Here is a 19,167-nt window from a genome sequence, read left to right on the forward strand (position 1 = left end):
AGTGCGCGCTGGATCATGTCATCACTGTTTGCGTTGCTGTCCCAGCAGACGCCCAACCTGCAGACGAGAAAAGGCCTCATTGTCGTGGACCTCCAGAACGACTTCGTGCTGCCAACGGGGAAACTGCCTGTTAAGGAAACCCAGTTCGTTGACCGCATCGCCCGCCTCGTCCCTTCTTTCCGTCAGCACGGCGAAGTTGTCTGGGTGCGATCGGAATTCCTGGAGACGAGAGCAGTCAACGGCGACGACACTCCCGGTGACACAGTCGTCGCAGGAGGCTCCCTAGGCATCGAGCTGGACGTTCCTGGCGATGGCCATGTGTCACGGGGCGAGAAGAAATATCAGGTATGTTCACAGGTGCTGTTCACCAGAACGACCGCTGACCGCTACAAGTCATCTGCCTCGTTCGACGAACCGGACATCGGCGAGGACGATGAAGAACTGTTCCTTTCCAGAACGAGCACGAGAGAACCATGCTGCATTCGCGGCAGTCACGGAGCCGAATACGCCGACTGCTTCAAACCAGTGATGGAAGGCACGGATCTTCAAGTCACCAAAACACATTACTCGGCCTTCGCCGGCACCTCGCTGCTAATGACCCTTCGTTCCAAGCTCATTACCGATGTGTATATTTGCGGTTGCATGACGAACTTGTCCGTCTACGCCACAGCCATGGACGCAGCTCGGTACGGCATCGAAATCACCCTGGTCGAGGATTGTCTTGGCTACCGTCGCTTCGACCGGCATCAGATGGCCAAGCGACAACTCAGTGATCTCATGGATGCGAACACGGTCAAAGCGAGTACCCTCCTTTCGCGCTTCGCCGCAGATGGTGCAGATGTGGAAGACAGCGGGACACTTCAGCAACTAGGCGGCACTCTGGAGGCAGACAGCGACGACGACGACAGCGGCGACGAGATATCTTTTTCCACCGTAGGTCTTCCCAGAGCCCTATTCGAACGAAGATCTGAGCAAAGCCACACCACGCGATCGGCCAAATACTCACGTTCTGCAGCTCCGCGACCCCGCATCACTCCCACTCAGTATGCAACACCTCAAAGCTCTCAACTTCACCACCGGCAGGTCAGTGACCCGCCAGAAGAGCGAGTCCGCAAGGCAAGGAAAGGCAACCAGACCAAGCACGCGCCCCACGCGTCGTCCAGTAAGATTGGATTAATTGCTCGTGACTCACCGCGACGAATTCCCGGTCAACCTTGGCTTGAAATAATTCCACTGGACTATAAAGCGTCATTCGACGTGACACACCCTATCGCACCTGTGCAAGATCCGGAAGACTTTGCAGACGATCTGAGCGAGTCTCAAGATTTGGACGAAATCATGACCGATCCTGTGATGGGCCAGCCACTTTTCGGCGAGGATAAGGCACAAGAGAGTGCAGGATCTCGTATTGTGCATGATTTCATGTCGGATGCCACGACATTGTTTGAGGAGCTAAATAATGAGATCAACTGGCAGACGATGTTCCATCAGACGGGACAGGTTCCACGTCTGGTTTGCTGTCAAGCTACGATAGATGAGGATGGAAGCATGCCAGTATACAGACATCCATCTGATCAGACTCTCCCGGTTGAGAAGTGGACACCCACCGTTGAAAAGATACGGCAGGAAGCAGAGAAAGTGGCCGGGCATCCTCTCAATCATGCATTGATCCAGCTCTACCGCGACGGTAACGACTTCATCTCCGAGCATTCCGATAAGACGCTGGATATTGTCGCCAACAGTAGCATCATAAATGCGTCTTTCGGCGCACAAAGGACGATGTAAGTACGACTATGGCCTTCACCAAGAGAAATTTGCTTACATCTCAATTAGGCGCATCAGAACGAAGCGAGACAAAAGTAATATGAATTCGTCGCCGCGTACTACCTATCGTGTGCCCATGCCACACAACAGTCTGATAATGATGTCGCTTCCCACAAACGCGGAATACCTGCACGCAATAAATTGGGACAGGCGACCTGCTTGCGAACTCACGGACGCCGAGAAGGCATACGGCGGTCAGCGTATCAGCCTTACATTCCGACACATTGGTACCTATCTCAATAACGACTCTACTCTCATATGGGGCAACGGCGCGGTCGGGAAATCGAAGTCGGCTGCACGATCAGTGATCAACGGCGATCCGACAGAGAGCGAGAGATTGATCCAAGCATTCGGTTCCGAAAACGCGGCTTCGAGCATCAACTGGTCAGAGATATATGGTTCTGGAAGCGATGTGTTACATTTGAAATGAAGCACTTCCCATTCAGCTACACTGTTCAGGGCCCGCGGCAGTCCGCACTCTCACGAAGGATCTCGAGCCTGGCGCTGGCAGCGAAAAATGGACTTCGGCAAAAGTGGTATCATTTGCGTGCGCTCTGAATCTAGAAAACGCTCTTCGGACTTGTTCGGGTTGCGCTGGGTGATCCAGTCACACAGCGTCGCCGACTCCGTACGTTGCAACACACGACTCAATGTCATGCCATGCAATCTGGAATTAAACCGACGAACGCAGCTCTTTGCCAACCAATCCCGATAGGTTCCGCTCATCCTATAGCACTTGAAGACTGTGTTGCGACACTTCTTCAGCTCTCATTCAGTCCGAGGCTTCTCTCTCCGCCTTCGTGAGCTTCCACCACTCACTATCGACTTGAAGCCTTCGGCAATTGCTGCGAGTCTGTCAGTTCCGCGGCGAACAGCACAGAAAGTTGCTAAGAACCCACTGATCATGATGATGGCAATGAGATATTGAACCAGTTGCACAACCCATCTCGCCGGTCCCCAAAGCTTGTTCTCGGGATCATTCACGGTTCCAGCTCCACGCATGAAATCCGCCGTTTTCGACTGTCGGCTCGGCTGCTGGGTATCGGCCATTGCGGGTACGGTCTCGGAAGCGTGGCAGTTAACGGCGAAGGGAAGCTTGGACGCCAAGCACAGCTCAAGTCTTTGTTGCAGATGGGTCAGTTCAAACACTATATTTGCACGAGAAGAACGAGTCCGGACTGCACCGGGATATGAAGGCGACAGAAGACAGCAAAGTGAGGCTGTGCACGTTGATTAAGCTTCAGGAATCCTTCTTCAATTCATGCAATCAAAGCATCCATTTACATCCGCGACGATCCTTTGAGAAGTGGTGATGTGTTGGGGCATACTCTACGCAGCGTCATCGACGCCACAATTCTGTCGGAGAAAATGTGCTTCGAAATTCCGACTTCGCGTTATGCGTTTGTGCAATTTCGTATTCCTCTTGATTTTAAGTCACGATTTCATCAAACAGTAACGCGCTTGGTACATGTATAAGAGCACAGGAAGAGGTCTAAGGCATCGAGAACTTTGTCTCAGACTGAGTGTTCCTATGGACTGGGTACTTTTGCTCTGTGTGTTTGCGCTCATCAAGCGCGAGCGATAACACTCTAGTCATGAGCGACGCTCCTCTAATGCGCTACTACTGCTATTCCTAGTTGTCTGGCAGTTCCATTACGCTTGCTGCTCCGCGCGGACTCGGGCGTTTGCGCGAGTAGCACCGCTACCACTGTAGCCGGATGGCGACCATCGAATTCCTTGCGAGTATCCTCGTTGGCTCTGGCTTTCGTCATCTGGCGAGGTAGCTGGTGCTGGTGGATCTGGTGACGGAGAGGCTGAGCTCGACGTTTGATTGGAGCTGACACTGTTGTCACCATTACCCGCTCCGCCTCCACTGTAGAAGGTAGGATAGCCGCTCGTGCTTGTATCTTGATTGCCAGAAGGGCTTGGACTGGAGCTGGCGTTACCACTGCTGCTACCATTTGAAGGTCTGGCAGATGTTGAGTTCGAAGATGCGCTGCTGGAACCGCCGAAGCCGTCGACTCTGACGGTCTCAGTGGTGCTACCCGTTGTTGAGCCTGTGATATGGCCGCCTGGTATGACCGCAGGTCCTGGAGTCGTTGCGTACTCTTTGATAGCATTATTCCAGATCGAGAAGTGGATGGCCGGATCGTCTGGCTGGTACATGCCCGGTATCTTGACCGTGTCTCCTGGAACACCTGTGGCAGTAGTGCCAGTGACCTTGAGTTGTCCACAGGCGAAGTAGAACTCGACACCATTGTCGTGCGCGCCATGCATCGCAATGTGCTCGGCACGCACGAGATACTCACCCGCCTCGAGAGTATCCGGAATGGTAAACTTTGGCCCATTTTGAGCCCAAGAACACCATGCCTCATCCAAGATGGCTCCATTCTCCGGTGAACTGCAGAGCAGACTCATATCGGCCTTCACCCAGTCTCCATCGCCTTGATAGGATTTGACATCGTTGTTTGGCGCCTTGGAGAAGTAGACTTGGGTAGAACCTGAAAAGACTCAGCACTAGATTTTGGACGCGCCACCAATGTGACGACAAATTGTTCTGAAATACCTGGGTGCTTCATTCCGGTGCCACCAAAGGCCTGTTTGAACTGAACGCGATCTCCTGGTCTCACTTCATAGACATCAGTCTTTGCTGCATTGGCAAAGGATCCAGGCTGGCATCTGAAATCGTCGTTCAAAATATCGGGGATCTTGGTGGGCATGTAGCCTTTGGTGTGCTGCCGGATGTATTGCCAGTCGCTTCCGACATCTTGATCATTGACGCTCAACTTGCTGAAGGTGTAGTGTGCGTTGCTCATTGGGATTGCAGCTGCCACCAGGGCCAGAGCTGCAGCGATCGACTGCATGGTTGAACAGGCGAGCTGTGTGGTGCTGTGCAGTATCAAAAATATGGTCAATCTCGTCCAGCGAGCTGAATGGGAATGTAAGAGAGGTGCGGGAACGAAGGAGATGCTGTCTGTACTTTTGACCGGACTGGAGGCAGTTTTTTAGTGCTTATATTCTGGTTTGCATCGTACAGACGGCCACTCGAGGGCCTTGTGGTCTGGATGCATCGAACACGCTGCGACACACGAAAATGCGCTGGGTGTCCCAATGGAGGAGCCAAGATCATCACATATATTGAAGCAGGCTCGCGTGTGCATATGGCTCTGTGATGAGGACCTGCAGACCAAAACCACGCTTCCGTTGAAATTGGTAACGATGGCGCTCATTTTTCAGAGTAGGGCCTTGCCGATGTGTTTCCAGGGGCACTCGGTTGCACGATCAGCGATGTTTTTCGTATACCACTACGGATCTTGCGTGGACTCGCTCTGTGACGAAGCCTCGAGCTGAGGATCGTAGCGCTCCAGAACGTGCACATTATCGAAATTCTTGGAGGACAGCTATGACCTTCGCTAGGTTTCGGAGAGTACGAAGAACATAGAGTGCTTCGTGGCGTGTTTATGGTTGTCAGGACGCTCATAGCATAGTGCTTTCCGCCTTCCGCGATGGTGTAACAGGCAGGCAGACGCCACTTTCCCCGGATAACACATGTTGTGTATGCCTGACTTGAAACTGGAGCGTGGTCGTCGATGCCTTCAGTAGCAGATGGTGCATGTCGATAGTGGCCGCTCTAAACGAGCGCTGTGGGACGAGTGCCTCACATTGATGATGGCGTGGCAGTCTGTCCAGTGACCTCCCTACCTCTGTTTCATGTCACCAAATGCGATCAGCTTCGACTCTTCTCGATCGTCTTCTGTTGATGGAGAATGTCGAAAGGGACGCCAACACGAACCAACACCTATTCTATTCTACACCTCCCGGCACAACATTCTCCCGACCGCCGACACCGGCAAACGACGATGAGGGGCTCAAGTCTCACCAGCCGTCACGAAACCATTGACAGCACTGGCGACGATACAACTACGTAATAGTCGCTGTGCCTATGATTTTAACTGCCCTTCGAGCTATCCGCAGTACCCGATCACTCGTCGGCCTATCTCGCCTACGCCCTGTAGCTACAACAAGTGTTGGTAGACCAAGACGTCGTCTCGTCCTTGAGCCATTCTGTCCTCATACTTGCCCCTCATCTTCCATCCAACACCAGACTCTCTTCAGTACACTGACATCCAGCAATATGCCTCTTCGAACCTCAAGCGTCTACCCGGCCACGGACCCGGACTTCGCAAGCTTCCCTTCTCGTCGATCAGTAGTCCACAGCACAAAAGGCATCGTAGCTTGCACACAGCCATTGGCAGCAAAATGTGGTATCGAGGTTCTTCAGAAAGGCGGAAATTGTGCCGATGCAGCAGTGGCAGTCGCTGCCGGGCTCAACATGACTGAGCCAGGAAGCACAGGCATTGGAGGGGATATGTTCTGTCTATTCTACAATGCAAAGACGAAGAAGGTGCATTCGCTCAACGGCTCAGGACGATCAGGGAAGAACCAGACACTGGCAAATGTCAGGAAGAGTTTGGGACTCAAAGATGGACAGTCGGGAAAGATACCCATGACCAGCGTGCATGCTGTTAGTGTGCCTGGTGCTGCTGCTGGATGGGTTGATACATACGAGAGGTTCGGAAGCGGAAAGGTCAGTCTGGAGGAGATTCTGGAACCAGCAGCCAAGTTGGGGGAGGAAGGCTTTCCTGTTAGCGAGCTCATGGCATCCTGGGTAAGTCTGTCGAGCGTTGGAAGACACAGAATGTAGCCTCTGACCTGCTACAGTGGGAACAATCCAACGAGCGGATCCGGAAGGCCTCTCCCAACTTCCGGGAAATGTTGAAGAAGGACCCAAGTGCACAAGATGGATGCCGGCCACCGTCACCCGGGGAGATTATGAAGAACCCAACGCTGGCTGAGACTTTCCGGACTGTTGGCAGAGAAAAAAAGGCTGGCTTCTACCAAGGACGTATAGCAGAAGAGCTCGTCAAAGTCGTGCAGGACCTTGGTGGGCATTTGACTCTGGAGGATTTGAAGAATCATGCAGAACTCGGCTCAGAAGATACGGAAGCAATCAGCCTGAAGTTCAAGGTGCAGGATGTGGCGAAGTCGCATGGTCAGCATATGCATGATAAGAGCAGTGAAGGGGTTGAGCTATGGGAACATCCTCCGAATGGCCAGGGTATTGTAGCGCTCATGGCGTTGGGCATCATTGAGCAATTGGAGAAGTCGGACAAGATCCCCAAATTTACGAAGAAGGACCACAATTCGACGGCTTACGTGCATGCCGTGGTTGAGGCACTGCGGATCGCTTTCGCCGATGGAAATTGGTGGATAGCAGATCCAAAGGTGTCAAAGGTGCCTACGAAACAGCTGATCAGTCCAGAGTACCTTGCGGAAAGAGCGAAGCTGTTCAATCCAGATAAAGCCAGCGATGTCCTCGACCATGGATCGCCTGCGCACAACCACTCCGACACAGTCTACTTTTGCGTCACAGACAGCGAAGGGAATGGCATTTCGTTCATCAACAGCAATTACGGCGGGTTTGGCACGTGCATCATTCCAAAGGGCTGTGGCTTCACGCTTCAAAACCGCGCCGCGAACTTTGCTCTGCAACCGGAGAACCACCCGAACATCCTTGAGCCAAATAAGAGACCGTATCATACAATCATTCCGGCTCTGGTGACCAACGTCGCAGATCAGAGCTTACACAGTGTGTACGGCGTTATGGGCGGCTTCATGCAGCCGCAAGGACACGTCCAGGTCTTGCTCAATCAGCTGGTATTCGGCTATACTCCACAAGCGGCACTAGACGCGCCGCGGATATGCATTGGAGCTGGAATGCCGGATGCTGGTGATGTGATGGATCGGACTGTGTACCTGGAGGAAGGAATGCCAGCAGAAACCGTTGAGGGGTTGAAGAAGCTGGGACACAAGGTTGAAGTGGTCTTTGGACATGATCGGGGTTTGTTTGGCAGAGGGCAGATCATCCGGTGGTCTCTGGATCCTGTTGAGGAGCAGGGAGTGTGGAGCGCCGGAAGTGATCCGAGAGGTGATGGGCATGCTGTGCCGTTGTAAATCAATGTCGAGCATCGACCGCTGTCCGAATACACGCATATGCAATGCTGCCGCAACTCAAGAAACATGTGGCTGAATCAAAGGCTCAAAAATCCACCTTCGAAGAGCCAAGGGCGGAGGCATACCTAAGTAAACACGCCCCGGCGACCAACCTAGGAAGCTCAGCTGTCCTCTTGAATACGTTTCCTTGTGGACATGCGACAGCGGTCTATATGCGGTAGCATCAAAACATAGTCGTCAGCGAGCTTAGGCACAGTTCGCGATCAGTCGCAATAGTTTCAGAGACGGTTGTGATATGTGGTGTATCAATGAATTGACCGTTGGCATTTATGAACATGACGTGTCCTTCTGAAAGCTGAGCCGACCTATCGGGAGTTGAAGCCACCACTCGAAAGCTGAACTGACCTCTTCAAAGCTCAACTGGCCACTTGGGTGCTGAAGTGAGCATGTAGATTGATAGGTGGGTTCATCTTTTGACTGGTGCGTTGAGCACGATCGAGGTCGCCGGATGGTAGCCGGAGACATGCTCAGATGCGCCATCAAATGTCCTCATGGAAAGTGAGGTGAGATGTCCATATGAAAGGTGAAGTGACCATTTGGCGGTTCGTGTCCGGAAGTTCAAGTGGCCGTGCGGGAGTCCAAGCGGCCATGTTGAAGCTGAGCTGACCATATGAGAAAGCTGAACCGACCATTTGAAAGCTCAACTGACCATTCGTGATCTGCTTTGAGTGGTCGGTTGAGGTGCGTGAAGTGGTCAGTTGAGGTCAAAGTGACCAGTCCAAATCTCCGAGTTTCAGCCACATGCCGCTCGGTCCATCCCGCGCTGACTCATCGAAAAATCGCGCTAAGGTAGTGGATTCTATAAAGGTTCGCGTTCCCTTCGAAACCTCTTTCCCTCTTCATACTTGTGAGTTCTACCCCAACGCACCCCCACATTTCAACACAGCTAACAATTGACAGACCTTGTTGGGGCATCTGGTGCACATGAATACCAGAGCCATTCAGAAGGCCCTGCATTGCACAGCGCGGTGGCTGACTGGATCTGATCTCCTTCGGGGGCTCAGCTGGCGCAATTTTTGATGGCCAACCTCGTCGTTCATCAGGACTTCGGGCATTACTCTTTCATCAGTTCATTGGCGTTTTCGCGCCAGTGGTTGGAGAAGGATGGAGGTGGGTTGCGAGGCGTGAACGGCGGCGGTGATGGACAGAGAGTTTTGCTCGAAGGTGCCGACGTGTTGCTGTTCGACGCGTCGAGAGCTCACGAGTCTCGTCGGCAGGAGCTCTGATGGCCGTCGCGTTCATCAAGTCACAAGGCCGCCGACATCACGGCGCTTGCTACATGGCTGAAGGCATTGACGAGAATTCGAGGTTCCAATATCATCATTCGAACATCTGCGAGAGCAGCGCCGATCTCAGGGATGCTGCGGAAAAACAGGCTCGCGCTGCCTCACGATGCCCTGCGAACAACAAGGATGGCGCGGCCGTGCAAGCACAAGAAGGCGGTTAGTGAGCGGGACACCTTAACATCAGCAGGCAAAGCATCGAGGTCAACGCGTCCAACACATCCCCCAATTGCTACTCTCCTCTCGAGCGCGTGTCGAATGAGTGCGGCGACATCGACAGCTCGCACTCCGATACCACGCAAAGCACAGCCCGAGCTGGAAGCCGGAGCATCGTATGGAGTCGAAACCTGAGCGGCCAATCGCCTTGCGCGTCGCACCTCTCCAGCAATGGGCCCAGCCGCCATGCTGCGGCCTCTTGGTGAGCAGGTTTGAGCAGAAAGCAAAGGGAGCTATAACCGTGCTGTCCCGTCTCGCAACGCATGGACACGCTTGAAGGAAGCTGGAATGGGCTGAGACCGAGCTCGAACATTCCTTCACTATCTGCAACACCTTCAAGAGCTTGGATGGCATACAGAAGAGGGGGTTTGTTGAGGATCAAAGGTTGCAGAGAGGGCACAGCACGAGAGGCGCGAAAGAGCCCGGCTGCCATGTGAGAAGTGCCGCACGATGAGCAAAGCAGACACCGATCCCTCTACGATCCACGCAGACCGTCGCCCATCACACACGACGAGTCCGATGCAGCTCCAGCGTGGCATAACGGCACACACACCATCTTTGTGCTACGCCCGTACTGCATCTTCGCCGTCTTTAGATTCTGCTGAAACCATCCGCGACCACTTCGCTCCGACTACAGTAACACGATGCTTACTTGCCTGGCCTTAGGGTTGCCTTCTAGCTTCGGTGGTATCTGGCCATTTTGGGACCATGCATAAACGCCGCATGATGGAGGTTCAAGTTCAACAACGTCCGTTCAAACGCAGCTGCCAGCTTCGAAGCACTTGGATCTGAACACCCGCACATGCAGGACGTCGAGCTTCAGACCTCACTTCGAAGGAACGCGCATATCAATCCAGCCCTCACTGCACGTACAAGACCTCGGATACCCGTTCTCTTCACTCCGGCTGTACCTCTTCTTGGCTGCTGGGCACGCACATTTAGCGCATGATTGCGACCTTCTTAAAAGAGATGGTATCTGCATCCAAGTGGGTTGGCCAAGAGATTCCCTCACGTGGCAACCATGGCATAGCTCTATGCGAGCTCCCACCTGCGAACAACTTTTCATGCCGTCTTATCTGACAAGCCCACACACAAGACATGCCCCGTCTTGGGTAACATACCAAGCAAGACTATGCGCGTAAGGATTCCTCGCCCATGGCGACGGTGACGGTAAGTGCCTGGGGTCTTGGTGGTAGTAGGTATTTGATCAAGTACTGCTCGCACATTTTCTGCCTTGTTCCATTGCTACTGTCTTTTGTCTTGGCTCAGCGCTCGAAGTTGACAGAATGGTGCTCAGCAATTTTTATGCAGCAGCCCTCTGCTCTGCCTTGGTTGGCACGAGCAGTGCGGCCAGATTTAGCGCTGAGGAATATACCTCTGGAGAAGTGCACCATAACATCATGGGCATGAAGATGGTACTCCAGGGACCAAATTCACGAGATCGACGACCTGCTGACATCCTATACAGGCGCAATGGGAGGAAGAAATGCAAACCGGTGCAATGAATAGCTCGCAGTGGCCCGAGCTCGGCTTTACGAAATGCGAGAATGGCTTCGCTGCTGCCATTCCTGGAGATGTCAACAACACCTTCAGCTGCCACAATACCGATTTGTACCACTTTTTGCCACATTCCGCTCTCGGCAGTGTTGGGCGAGGTAGTAGTATGTGGGGCTGGACATCAGAGGATGGCAGAGAAATTGTGGCAATTGGACAATATGACGGTACTGCCTTCGCTGAGATCACTTCGGAGGGCAAGATTTCATATCTGGGCCGCCTTCCGCAATACGATGCTATTGGATCGAATTGGAGAGAGATTCGCATTGTTGGCGATTATGCTGTTATCGGATCTGAGGCGATCAAGCACGGTGTTCAGGTAAGTTCAATCGAACTGTAGGTCAATTTCAGAAAGCTGATCGCAGAGCAGATCTTCGACATGAAGAAGACTTTGGATCTCGACCCAGCGAACCCAAAGAACTTCACACAAGCCGACCTCAGCTCTCACTGGGACGAATTGCCAGTCGGCCGAACTCACAACATCGTTGTCAACGAGGAACTCAACTACGCGATCGCTTGTGGCTCCGTTGGCGGCAACGAAACTATCCGAGTCCGTGGAGACCTGCCCTGCCGTGGTGGTCTTATTTTCCTCGATATGAGCGATCCAAACAATGTGACATCTCCAGGCTGCGCAGCAGGTATGTTGCTCCCACAAAAATGTCTCAAAATCGCCTCTGACCATTTCCTAGGTGACGGATATGTCCACGATGCTCAATGTGTCGTCTACCGCGGTCCAGACACTCGCTACTACGGAAAAGACGTTTGTTACGCATTCAATGGTTGCATTCCCCGTCCTCGTTAACCTGTCTGAAGATTAGAAGTGCTGACAATCATTGCAGAAGGTAAAATCAACCGCCAGCGGGCACACTCTTCTCCAACGAGATTTCGAGGTCTGTATGAGCCACGACAGCTTGCTAACCACTGAACCAGATCACTTGACGATATACGATGTGACCAACAAAACCGGTAACACCACTACCATCATCTCCCGCACCGACTACCCCGGGGCCGAGTACATCCACCAGGGCGTGGTGAACAACATCACCTGGCAAGAATACCTCTTCCTCGACGACGAATTCGATGAGCGTGACGCGGACGTAGGCCCAATGACCCAGGGTCTCCCAACAACCCATATCTTCGACATCCGCGACCTCGAAAACCCATTCTACTCCGGAAACTTCAACGGCCGCAAACGATCCATCGACCACAACCAGTACATCGTCGACAACTACCTCTACCAATCCAACTACGGCAACGGTCTCAACGTCTGGGACGTGTCATCCGTGACCGAAGACCCCAGCGGAGGCAGCATCTGCGAAGCCGGTTGGTTCGACATCTACCCCGAAGACGACGAATTCGAAGGCGGAGGCAGTGTTGCTTTCCTTGGATCATGGCACTCTTGGCCATATTTCAAGTCTGGTTTCATTTTCGTACACACTATTGAGCGAGGTTCGTTCGTCGTGAAGATGAACTCGAAAGAGTGTGTGAAACCAAAGGTTTGCAAGAGCAACACTTGTTTGAGCTCGCTTCGGGCAAGCAGCATTGAGGGAAGATTGGAGCAGTCTCAGCAATTCTGTCATACGTGGCTGCAGAGGCAGAGGATCGAGGAGAATCTGATTCCAGACTACGCCAGGACTGGATGTGCAGGCGAGAATGTTGTGGAGGCTGTGAGCAGTGCTTGTGGCTGTGTGCCTACTTCTGCTGTGCCAGAGCTGCCGAGAACGACTAGTCGGCCACCGGTGCCTACAGTGCTGCCAGCGAAGAGGTCTCCGATGACTGCCATGTAATCGCGTCATTTCTCTGCGAGGTCTGAGTGACATTTGGCGAGAAGCTAGGCACATCGGCTTCGTTGATGCTGCCAGGCTTAGAAAGACGATATGATGAAGATACGTTGACATCATGGATAGTCACGAAAAGCAAATGGAATGACATGTTCGATGAAACGCTACCAGGTTCTACTTTCTATCAATTAGGTGTGGGTTGTCAGGAAAGGCAGTTCCAACGTTCCTGCTCGTCAAATCGTGTGATACTCGCAGAGCTCATCTGCACCCGCTATCACGGATGGTCCTCCTTTACTGTTCGAGCCCAATCACAGCTGCAATTTCTTGGTGGGATCGATCCGAATGTCGTCGAGAAGTGCGCCACACCGGCAGCAATGGCTTTCGCATTGTTGATGAACGCAGTCATGTTGAGGTTTTCAACGGTATCTCCGAAGCCGTGGTAGTTCTCATCGAGAGCAATTCCTGCTCGCCCGCCAAATTCTGCAGCCTCCTCCTCAGTCATAATCTCGCTAGCACCAGTGACGATACCGCCTGATGGGATGCATTCCATCATGAAAGAGAAGTAGTCCGAAGTCTCGTCAAACTCCATATTCTTGTGAGGCAGCTTTTGTCCATCGTACTACTTCTCGAAGACATGTTCTGCTTCCGCGGAGCCTGACGGAAGAGGTGCATCGGCATAATGGCTCGTGTTCCCATCGTAGAGACCATAGACGAAGTTTGGGGAGGCGATCATGTCGAAATTCTTGTCACGTTGTCAGCACCACCCCCAGGCAAATGTAGGCTTGTCTCTTACCAAGTACAGCCTGATCTTGTCCTTTTCACTATCGTGCAGTCTCCTGAGATATGTCTTAGAGCCTACCAGACCAACTTCTTCTGCCGACCAGAATGCGAAGCGGACGGCGTTGTTGACGGCATATTTCGACAGATGAAGAGCAGTCTCGAGAATCGCGATGAGGCCAGAGCCATTGTCATTGATACCAGGACCCGCGAAGACTGAGTCGGAGTGAGCACCAACAACAAGTACGTTGTCCGGATCCCCTCGCTTGGTCTGTGCAATGAGGTTGTACGTCTTTCTCTTTTCCCACACTTCTTGCATCTCAATCACACCTTCAATCGGGGTATTGGCAGCTATGGCAGCAAGAGCTTCACCATCTGCTTTCGAAATCACAACGAGTGGTTTTAATGCCAAATTAGGCCAGCCGAACGAGGTCAACTGGGCGGCGTTTTTCAGAGGATCCGTAGAGTTGTCCACGATGATCACGGCTTTTGCGTCATTGGGGTACCGTGCCGCTGCACGAAGCTTTTCCTCGTACGTGCAATTCCCTCTGTTGATAAGAGCAATGGTGTCTGGGCCCTGTGATGGTAAATCTGACCTTAGTGGAAAATCTGACGGATTGCAGCCAAAACTCGCGACCGGCATAATGTTACCAGTAACATTGTAGATTGGATGCACGAAATCCGTCATGTATTGATGGAATGCGAGATCATATTGCTTTCCGGCCACGGTCAGGGTCCCATTGACTTCATGGCGGACGCTATCACGGTGGCTAAACTCGTGCCGCTCGATAGTGTAATGCTCCTCGACGGTCTTCAGATACTTCTCGATGAGCTGAAGTGTATTCTCATGACCAGGCGTTCCGTACACTCTGTTCCTCATCGGAGACTTGTACGCAGCTTCTTGAAGTTCACGAGCCTTCTCAAGCAGAGCATCTTCCTTGATAGAGTCTTCCAGCTCTTTCGAATCCATGGGCTTGAGTTCTTGCTGTCGCTTCGAGATTGCGGCTGTTCCATTCTTGCAAGGCTCGACTGGGAGGACGCTCGCCGACACGAATGCTGTAATGAGGCAAGCATGAAGAATATTGGCTCGAACCATGGTGGCGGTGGTCGAAGGTCGTTGTGATGCTTGATGGATCGATGTTCACAATGAGGCCTGAGAATGTGTTTGTGTCTGTTGGCGAAGAGCAGAGATCTGCTCGGAACTGCCTTGTCAACAAGAGCATTGCTCCTGCGTTATTCGCCCGCAGCACTCAATGTCGACAAGCACGACGCGCTGACGGGGCAATCTAGCCATCGTTGTTGCACTCTCAATTTCCATCGCGACAAGATCGAATCACAGGATTGATCGAAGGAGCGTATAGCCACATATGTGAGGAAGTTGTAACGCCTTGAAGTACGTTCCAAGATTGGCAAGCACACCTTCCCTCACTTGACCTCTCCGCACAAATTGTGATGTTGCGCGCTGGACTCCATGCTTCGCCGAGCTGCGGGCGGTCAGAGCTGCCGATCGATCAGATGCATCTACTGCAGATAACAGGAATATTGCGAGCCATAGCATCAGCCCAAGCTAAGGAAAAGAGCTGTGAGTCTCTGATCGCTGATCGTGTGTACGGTTTGAACATACGCGAAAGTCACTCGCCAGTCAAGTGCTCGAATATGCACTCCCTGCAATACGAAGCGGTTGGCGAACCTCGTTTATTGCAGCTGAGGCTTGGTTGTGAGCGTCGCATTGACCCAAATTGGAAGCCAGAATTCATGGTGCAGAAGTCGCGTGATGCGTGAAGAGCTCCGTGCCCCTTGTCAACGTTCGTGCGTGCATTGCAAAGGGTTGCTTCACATGCAAGCGCCTTATGTCAGCCAATTTCGCGCAGTTCGTCGCTACGTACAGGTGAGCCAGCCTTTGACGAATGATTTGCCAGCAATAGCTCAGCAGCTGGGACATATCGTTCGCGTATGTGTGTGCTGCATGCATTCAATCATTAATATGTTATTCTCAGCTGAGGGAGGGGCAGTTCCACTTTTCGACTGCTTGAGCATGCCGTGCAACGTTGTTGATCACTGGTGGAAGGAACAATAAAGGACGGCCGCGCTCTTCTGGTTGTTGATGTCTTTGATGATCTAGTTGTGCGTGTAACCACTTCAAGCTCATCATGTTCACAATCGTCGCACTCGTCGCATCGGCGGGTATTGCGTTATTTCTATTCAAGCTCGCAACCGCGAAGACCAAAAATCTCCCTCCTGGTCCAAAGGGTGTTCCGCTTCTCGGAAATATCTTCGATCTGCCACCAAAAGGTAGTCGAGACTGGGTGCACTGGGAGTCGCACAAAGAGCAGTATGGTGTGTAATGGCTGTAGCACTTGAGTTCCATTGCCGTGCTGATCATACAGGCAATGTTACATCTCTGACCGTCTTTGGCTCCACGATCATTGTCCTACACGACTATGAGAGCGCATTCGAGATCCTCGAGAGGAAATGTGGCTCGAGCGCAGAGCGACCGCATGCCGAGTTCATGCAGAACATGTAAGCAGTGATCATGATAGAGGGAGACATGAGCCCGCTGATAGCCTTTACAGATGCCATTGGGGCCATAATGTCGCGTTGCAGCCGAAGGACGACTACAGGCATCGTTTAGCGCGGCGACAGTTCCATGCATTCATGGGAACAGCGGCTGCGATGTCACGACACGAACATGTCCAAGATGTCGAGACGCGTAGATTCCTGCTTCGGGTGCTTCGCAAACCGGAGACGTTCTGGCGGCAAATCCGAAAGTGCGTCCAATGAGGTATGGCAAAGAAAATCGCTAATGGTGCTCCAGAGAAGCTGGCTCAGTCATTCTTGACCTGGCTTATGGGTATACTGCCGAGCCGGATGCGAATGACCCATTGGTGGACCTCATAGAGACAGCACTGGAGCAGATCAGTGTCGCCGCGCAGCCGGGCGCGTGGGCTGTTGATTTTTTTCCCTGGCGTAGGTCATCAACATACCACAATTAGCTCACTCTAATGCATCAGCAGTCAGATTTGTACCGGACTGGTTTCCTGGCACCGCCTGGAAGCGGACAGGAAAAGAGTTTGGAGCAGCAGCAGACGCATCCGCGGAGAGACCGTTCAAGTTCGTCGAGATGAAGCGGGCAAACGGGACTGCAGTGCCCTCGTTTGTGTCAAATCTTCACGATCAAGCGGGAGGCCGTTTGGAAGGAGCGGCAGCCCATAGTGCCATGTGGACCGCGCAGTCGATGTATGCTGGAGGCGCGGACACGGTATGACGATCATTCTCTGTTCAGGTGTCACTTTATGCTGACTAGGTGCGCCAGACTGTCAGTACGACTGCGCTTTTCTTCATGGCAATGATGCTTCACCCGGAAGTACAGCACAAAGCTCGGGAAGAAATCGATCGTGTTGTTGGCTCAGAGCGCCTACCGGAGATGGGAGATCGTGCACGACTGCCATATATCGAAGCGGTCGTCAAAGAGTGCCTACGATGGCGTCCTGTGCTTCCTGCGGGACTAACACATAAGCTGACAGCGGATTTTGAATATGATGGCTACTTTTTGCCGAAGGGCGCCATGGTGATTCCAGCTGTTTGGTGCGTAATAATGGAACAGGCTGCCGCGTTCAATGCTGACGTTCGCCAGGGACATGGTAATGGATTCGAAGCTGTACACAAACCCGGCCGCTTTCAATCCAGACCGTTTCATGGGACCACAGCCAGAGATGGATCCGCGTAATATCATATTTGGTTTCGGCCGGCGCATCTGTCCTGGTCGACTGCTCGCTCAGTCATCGGTCTTCTTGACTGTGGCCAAGACGCTGGCGGTGTTTGACATTGCGAAGGCGCTTGACGCGAAGGGCAATGTCATTGAACCAGACACGCAAATGGTGGCTGGTCTAGTCAGCCATCCGGCACCTTTTGAGGCGCGAATTGTGCCTCGTAGTGATCGGCATGCTGAGCTGATCTTGGAAGTTGAAAAGACGCATCCGACCAAAGAGAGCAGTGCGAAAGAGTTGGCGACTATGACTTCGTGGTAGATTGGTGGCGGTTGGCTTCTAGACATTCCCCATAGAACTTTTTTCCTAACGTCGGTCAAGTTCAGATCGCGCTCCGTCTCGCGCCAGTGAGGTCTACCCGAGGCATTGCCAGACAGCTTGGCGAGGATGCCATGAAGCGCGTAGAGGTATTGACGCGCAGAGAATTGAAGGGAGGAGAAGATGGTGACGCGAGCTGGAACGTCACGCCCCGCGAGGCTTGGCGTTGTCCATGAGCTCGACAGTTCATCCATCTTCCATACCACTTCTCCCTCTGTCGCTGTTCGATCGCCCACACGATCATGGACCAGTCTCGAGCCATCAACGCGCTGGCGCCGTTCGTGGCACTGGCCAAATCCGCCAACTCGCCGCGAGCAGCCGCCGATCTGGTGCACCAGGCGACATCAGCACCAAACACCTACGTCTTCGCCGAGCTGCTGCAACAACCCAACATTCGCGCTCTGGCCGACAATGAGCAATTCGCCCCTGCGCTCACACTCCTCCGGACCTTTGCTTGGGGCACGTGGGAAACATACAAGTGTAGGCATGATCAGAACAACGCATCGCAGACCCCAACTGACCCAGCTATAGCCACCTCTGGCCTGCCCGCCCTCTCCGATGCTCAAGCGCTGAAGCTGCGCCTGCTATCCCTCCTCAGCTTTGCCGCCGAGAAGGGCAACGCCTTAACACTCAACTATGCCTCCCTCTGCTCCCGCCTCGATCTTTCCTCGACTGTCGACCTGGAGCACCTCGTCACCCAGGCTATCTATAGCAATCTCATTACTGCTACCTTGAACCCTGCCGCTCAGACGGTTGTCATCACCTCAGTAGCACCTCTCCGAGATATTGCCCCGGGAAGCATTCAGACTATGGTGTCAGAATTGGCCGCTTGGAGTGGACGTTGCGATGCCGTGCTCGAGCAGCTAGAAGCCGAGATTCAGAAGGTGAAGGCGGATGCAGAGAAGCGCGCCAAGAGGGAGTCAAAGGCAGACAAACAGATCAAGGCCGTCACTGAACAAGCTGAGAAGGGTGGAAAGAGCGATGGAGGCATTATGGGCTCTCGACCAGGCCCCAATGCCCGAGGCGCCAATAAGCGTGATCAGGCAGATGAAGACGAAGACTACGACGATGCCATGGACCTCGATGATGGCAGCCGCGCGACTGGAGGCAAAAAGAGGAGTGGCGGCATCCTGGGAAAGTTGACGGGCAAGGGATCCAAATAGTAGGAGGAATCCTTCGTATGCTCCTGGACCTTTACCAACATCCGATCACACCACCTCTGCCAGAGTTGGCAGGAATTCTTCGAAAGGAAGGAACGCTTTGTCAGATGGCCATCCGCGGCGCTGGCTGTGAACATTTCCGCGACCAGGCACCCTCCACATGCTGCCAGGTCTTGTCGCACACAGGTGAGACACCAGCAGGCGGGAATATGGCAGACTATAGGCGCTACCAACTCCTTGAAAGGCTATGATCCGGCTATGAGCGCGGACTTCAGCCCTTTGAGCACGCAGGCTGCAGAAGGAGCAAGCCATGACGGCAGTATCAATCACAGCCGCAGACGACATCACGTAGCATGAATGAATGATTGCATGAGAAGACATGCGACTGCTCCGAAGCCGCCTGGATCCCGCG

At 53.0% G+C, this 19,167-nt stretch overlaps 9 protein-coding genes across 10 annotated transcripts; 5 read left to right on the forward strand and 4 right to left on the reverse strand.

Moving 5' to 3' along the window:
• Positions 1–15: 15 nt before the first annotated feature.
• On the forward strand, positions 16–2,254 carry CKM354_000569700 (uncharacterized protein; the record flags this gene model as incomplete). Its single annotated transcript, XM_044800977.1, has 2 exons — positions 16–1,781; positions 1,834–2,254. 2 exons carry the CDS (start codon positions 16–18, stop codon positions 2,252–2,254), a joined length of 2,187 nt encoding a protein of 728 aa, XP_044656912.1.
• Positions 2,255–2,592: 338 nt separating this feature from the next.
• On the reverse strand, positions 2,593–2,874 carry CKM354_000569800 (uncharacterized protein; the record flags this gene model as incomplete). Its single annotated transcript, XM_044800978.1, has 2 exons — positions 2,593–2,669; positions 2,724–2,874. 2 exons carry the CDS (start codon positions 2,872–2,874, stop codon positions 2,593–2,595), a joined length of 228 nt encoding a protein of 75 aa, XP_044656913.1.
• A 603-nt stretch (positions 2,875–3,477) lies between these two features.
• Positions 3,478–4,688, reverse strand: CKM354_000569900 (uncharacterized protein; the record flags this gene model as incomplete). Its single annotated transcript, XM_044800979.1, has 2 exons — positions 3,478–4,325; positions 4,391–4,688. 2 exons carry the CDS (start codon positions 4,686–4,688, stop codon positions 3,478–3,480), a joined length of 1,146 nt encoding a protein of 381 aa, XP_044656914.1.
• A 1,271-nt stretch (positions 4,689–5,959) lies between these two features.
• CKM354_000570000 (uncharacterized protein) lies at positions 5,960–7,839 on the forward strand (the record flags this gene model as incomplete). Its single annotated transcript, XM_044800980.1, has 2 exons — positions 5,960–6,493; positions 6,547–7,839. 2 exons carry the CDS (start codon positions 5,960–5,962, stop codon positions 7,837–7,839), a joined length of 1,827 nt encoding a protein of 608 aa, XP_044656915.1.
• Positions 7,840–10,684: 2,845 nt separating this feature from the next.
• Positions 10,685–12,739, forward strand: CKM354_000570100 (uncharacterized protein; the record flags this gene model as incomplete). Of its 2 annotated transcripts, XM_044800981.1 has the most annotated exons (6): positions 10,685–10,813; positions 10,867–11,271; positions 11,323–11,590; positions 11,642–11,731; positions 11,792–11,842; positions 11,883–12,739. In XM_044800981.1, the coding sequence occupies 6 exons, from the start codon at positions 10,685–10,687 to the stop codon at positions 12,737–12,739; spliced, it is 1,800 nt and encodes a 599-aa protein (XP_044656916.1). The 2 variants fall into 2 exon arrangements, with proteins under 2 accessions (XP_044656916.1, XP_044656917.1); XM_044800982.1 differs by lacking the exon at positions 11,792–11,842.
• A 268-nt stretch (positions 12,740–13,007) lies between these two features.
• CKM354_000570200 (uncharacterized protein) lies at positions 13,008–13,322 on the reverse strand (the record flags this gene model as incomplete). Its single annotated transcript, XM_044800983.1, has 1 exon — positions 13,008–13,322. One exon carries the CDS (start codon positions 13,320–13,322, stop codon positions 13,008–13,010), a length of 315 nt encoding a protein of 104 aa, XP_044656918.1.
• Positions 13,323–13,352: 30 nt separating this feature from the next.
• Positions 13,353–14,606, reverse strand: CKM354_000570300 (uncharacterized protein; the record flags this gene model as incomplete). Its single annotated transcript, XM_044800984.1, has 2 exons — positions 13,353–13,475; positions 13,527–14,606. 2 exons carry the CDS (start codon positions 14,604–14,606, stop codon positions 13,353–13,355), a joined length of 1,203 nt encoding a protein of 400 aa, XP_044656919.1.
• A 1,054-nt stretch (positions 14,607–15,660) lies between these two features.
• On the forward strand, positions 15,661–17,538 carry CKM354_000570400 (uncharacterized protein; the record flags this gene model as incomplete). The annotated part of the gene is made up of 7 exons (XM_044800985.1): positions 15,661–15,847; positions 15,898–16,030; positions 16,084–16,278; positions 16,326–16,477; positions 16,525–16,769; positions 16,824–17,095; positions 17,145–17,538. The coding sequence occupies 7 exons, from the start codon at positions 15,661–15,663 to the stop codon at positions 17,536–17,538; spliced, it is 1,578 nt and encodes a 525-aa protein (XP_044656920.1).
• Positions 17,539–17,837: 299 nt separating this feature from the next.
• CKM354_000570500 (uncharacterized protein) lies at positions 17,838–18,758 on the forward strand (the record flags this gene model as incomplete). Its single annotated transcript, XM_044800986.1, has 2 exons — positions 17,838–18,075; positions 18,127–18,758. The coding sequence occupies 2 exons, from the start codon at positions 17,838–17,840 to the stop codon at positions 18,756–18,758; spliced, it is 870 nt and encodes a 289-aa protein (XP_044656921.1).
• Between the last annotated feature and the right edge of the window lie 409 nt (positions 18,759–19,167).

The sequence above is a fragment of the Cercospora kikuchii genome (assembly GCF_019650295.1).
Source record: "Cercospora kikuchii DNA, contig_00003, whole genome shotgun sequence".
Classification (NCBI taxonomy): domain Eukaryota; kingdom Fungi; phylum Ascomycota; class Dothideomycetes; order Mycosphaerellales; family Mycosphaerellaceae; genus Cercospora; species Cercospora kikuchii.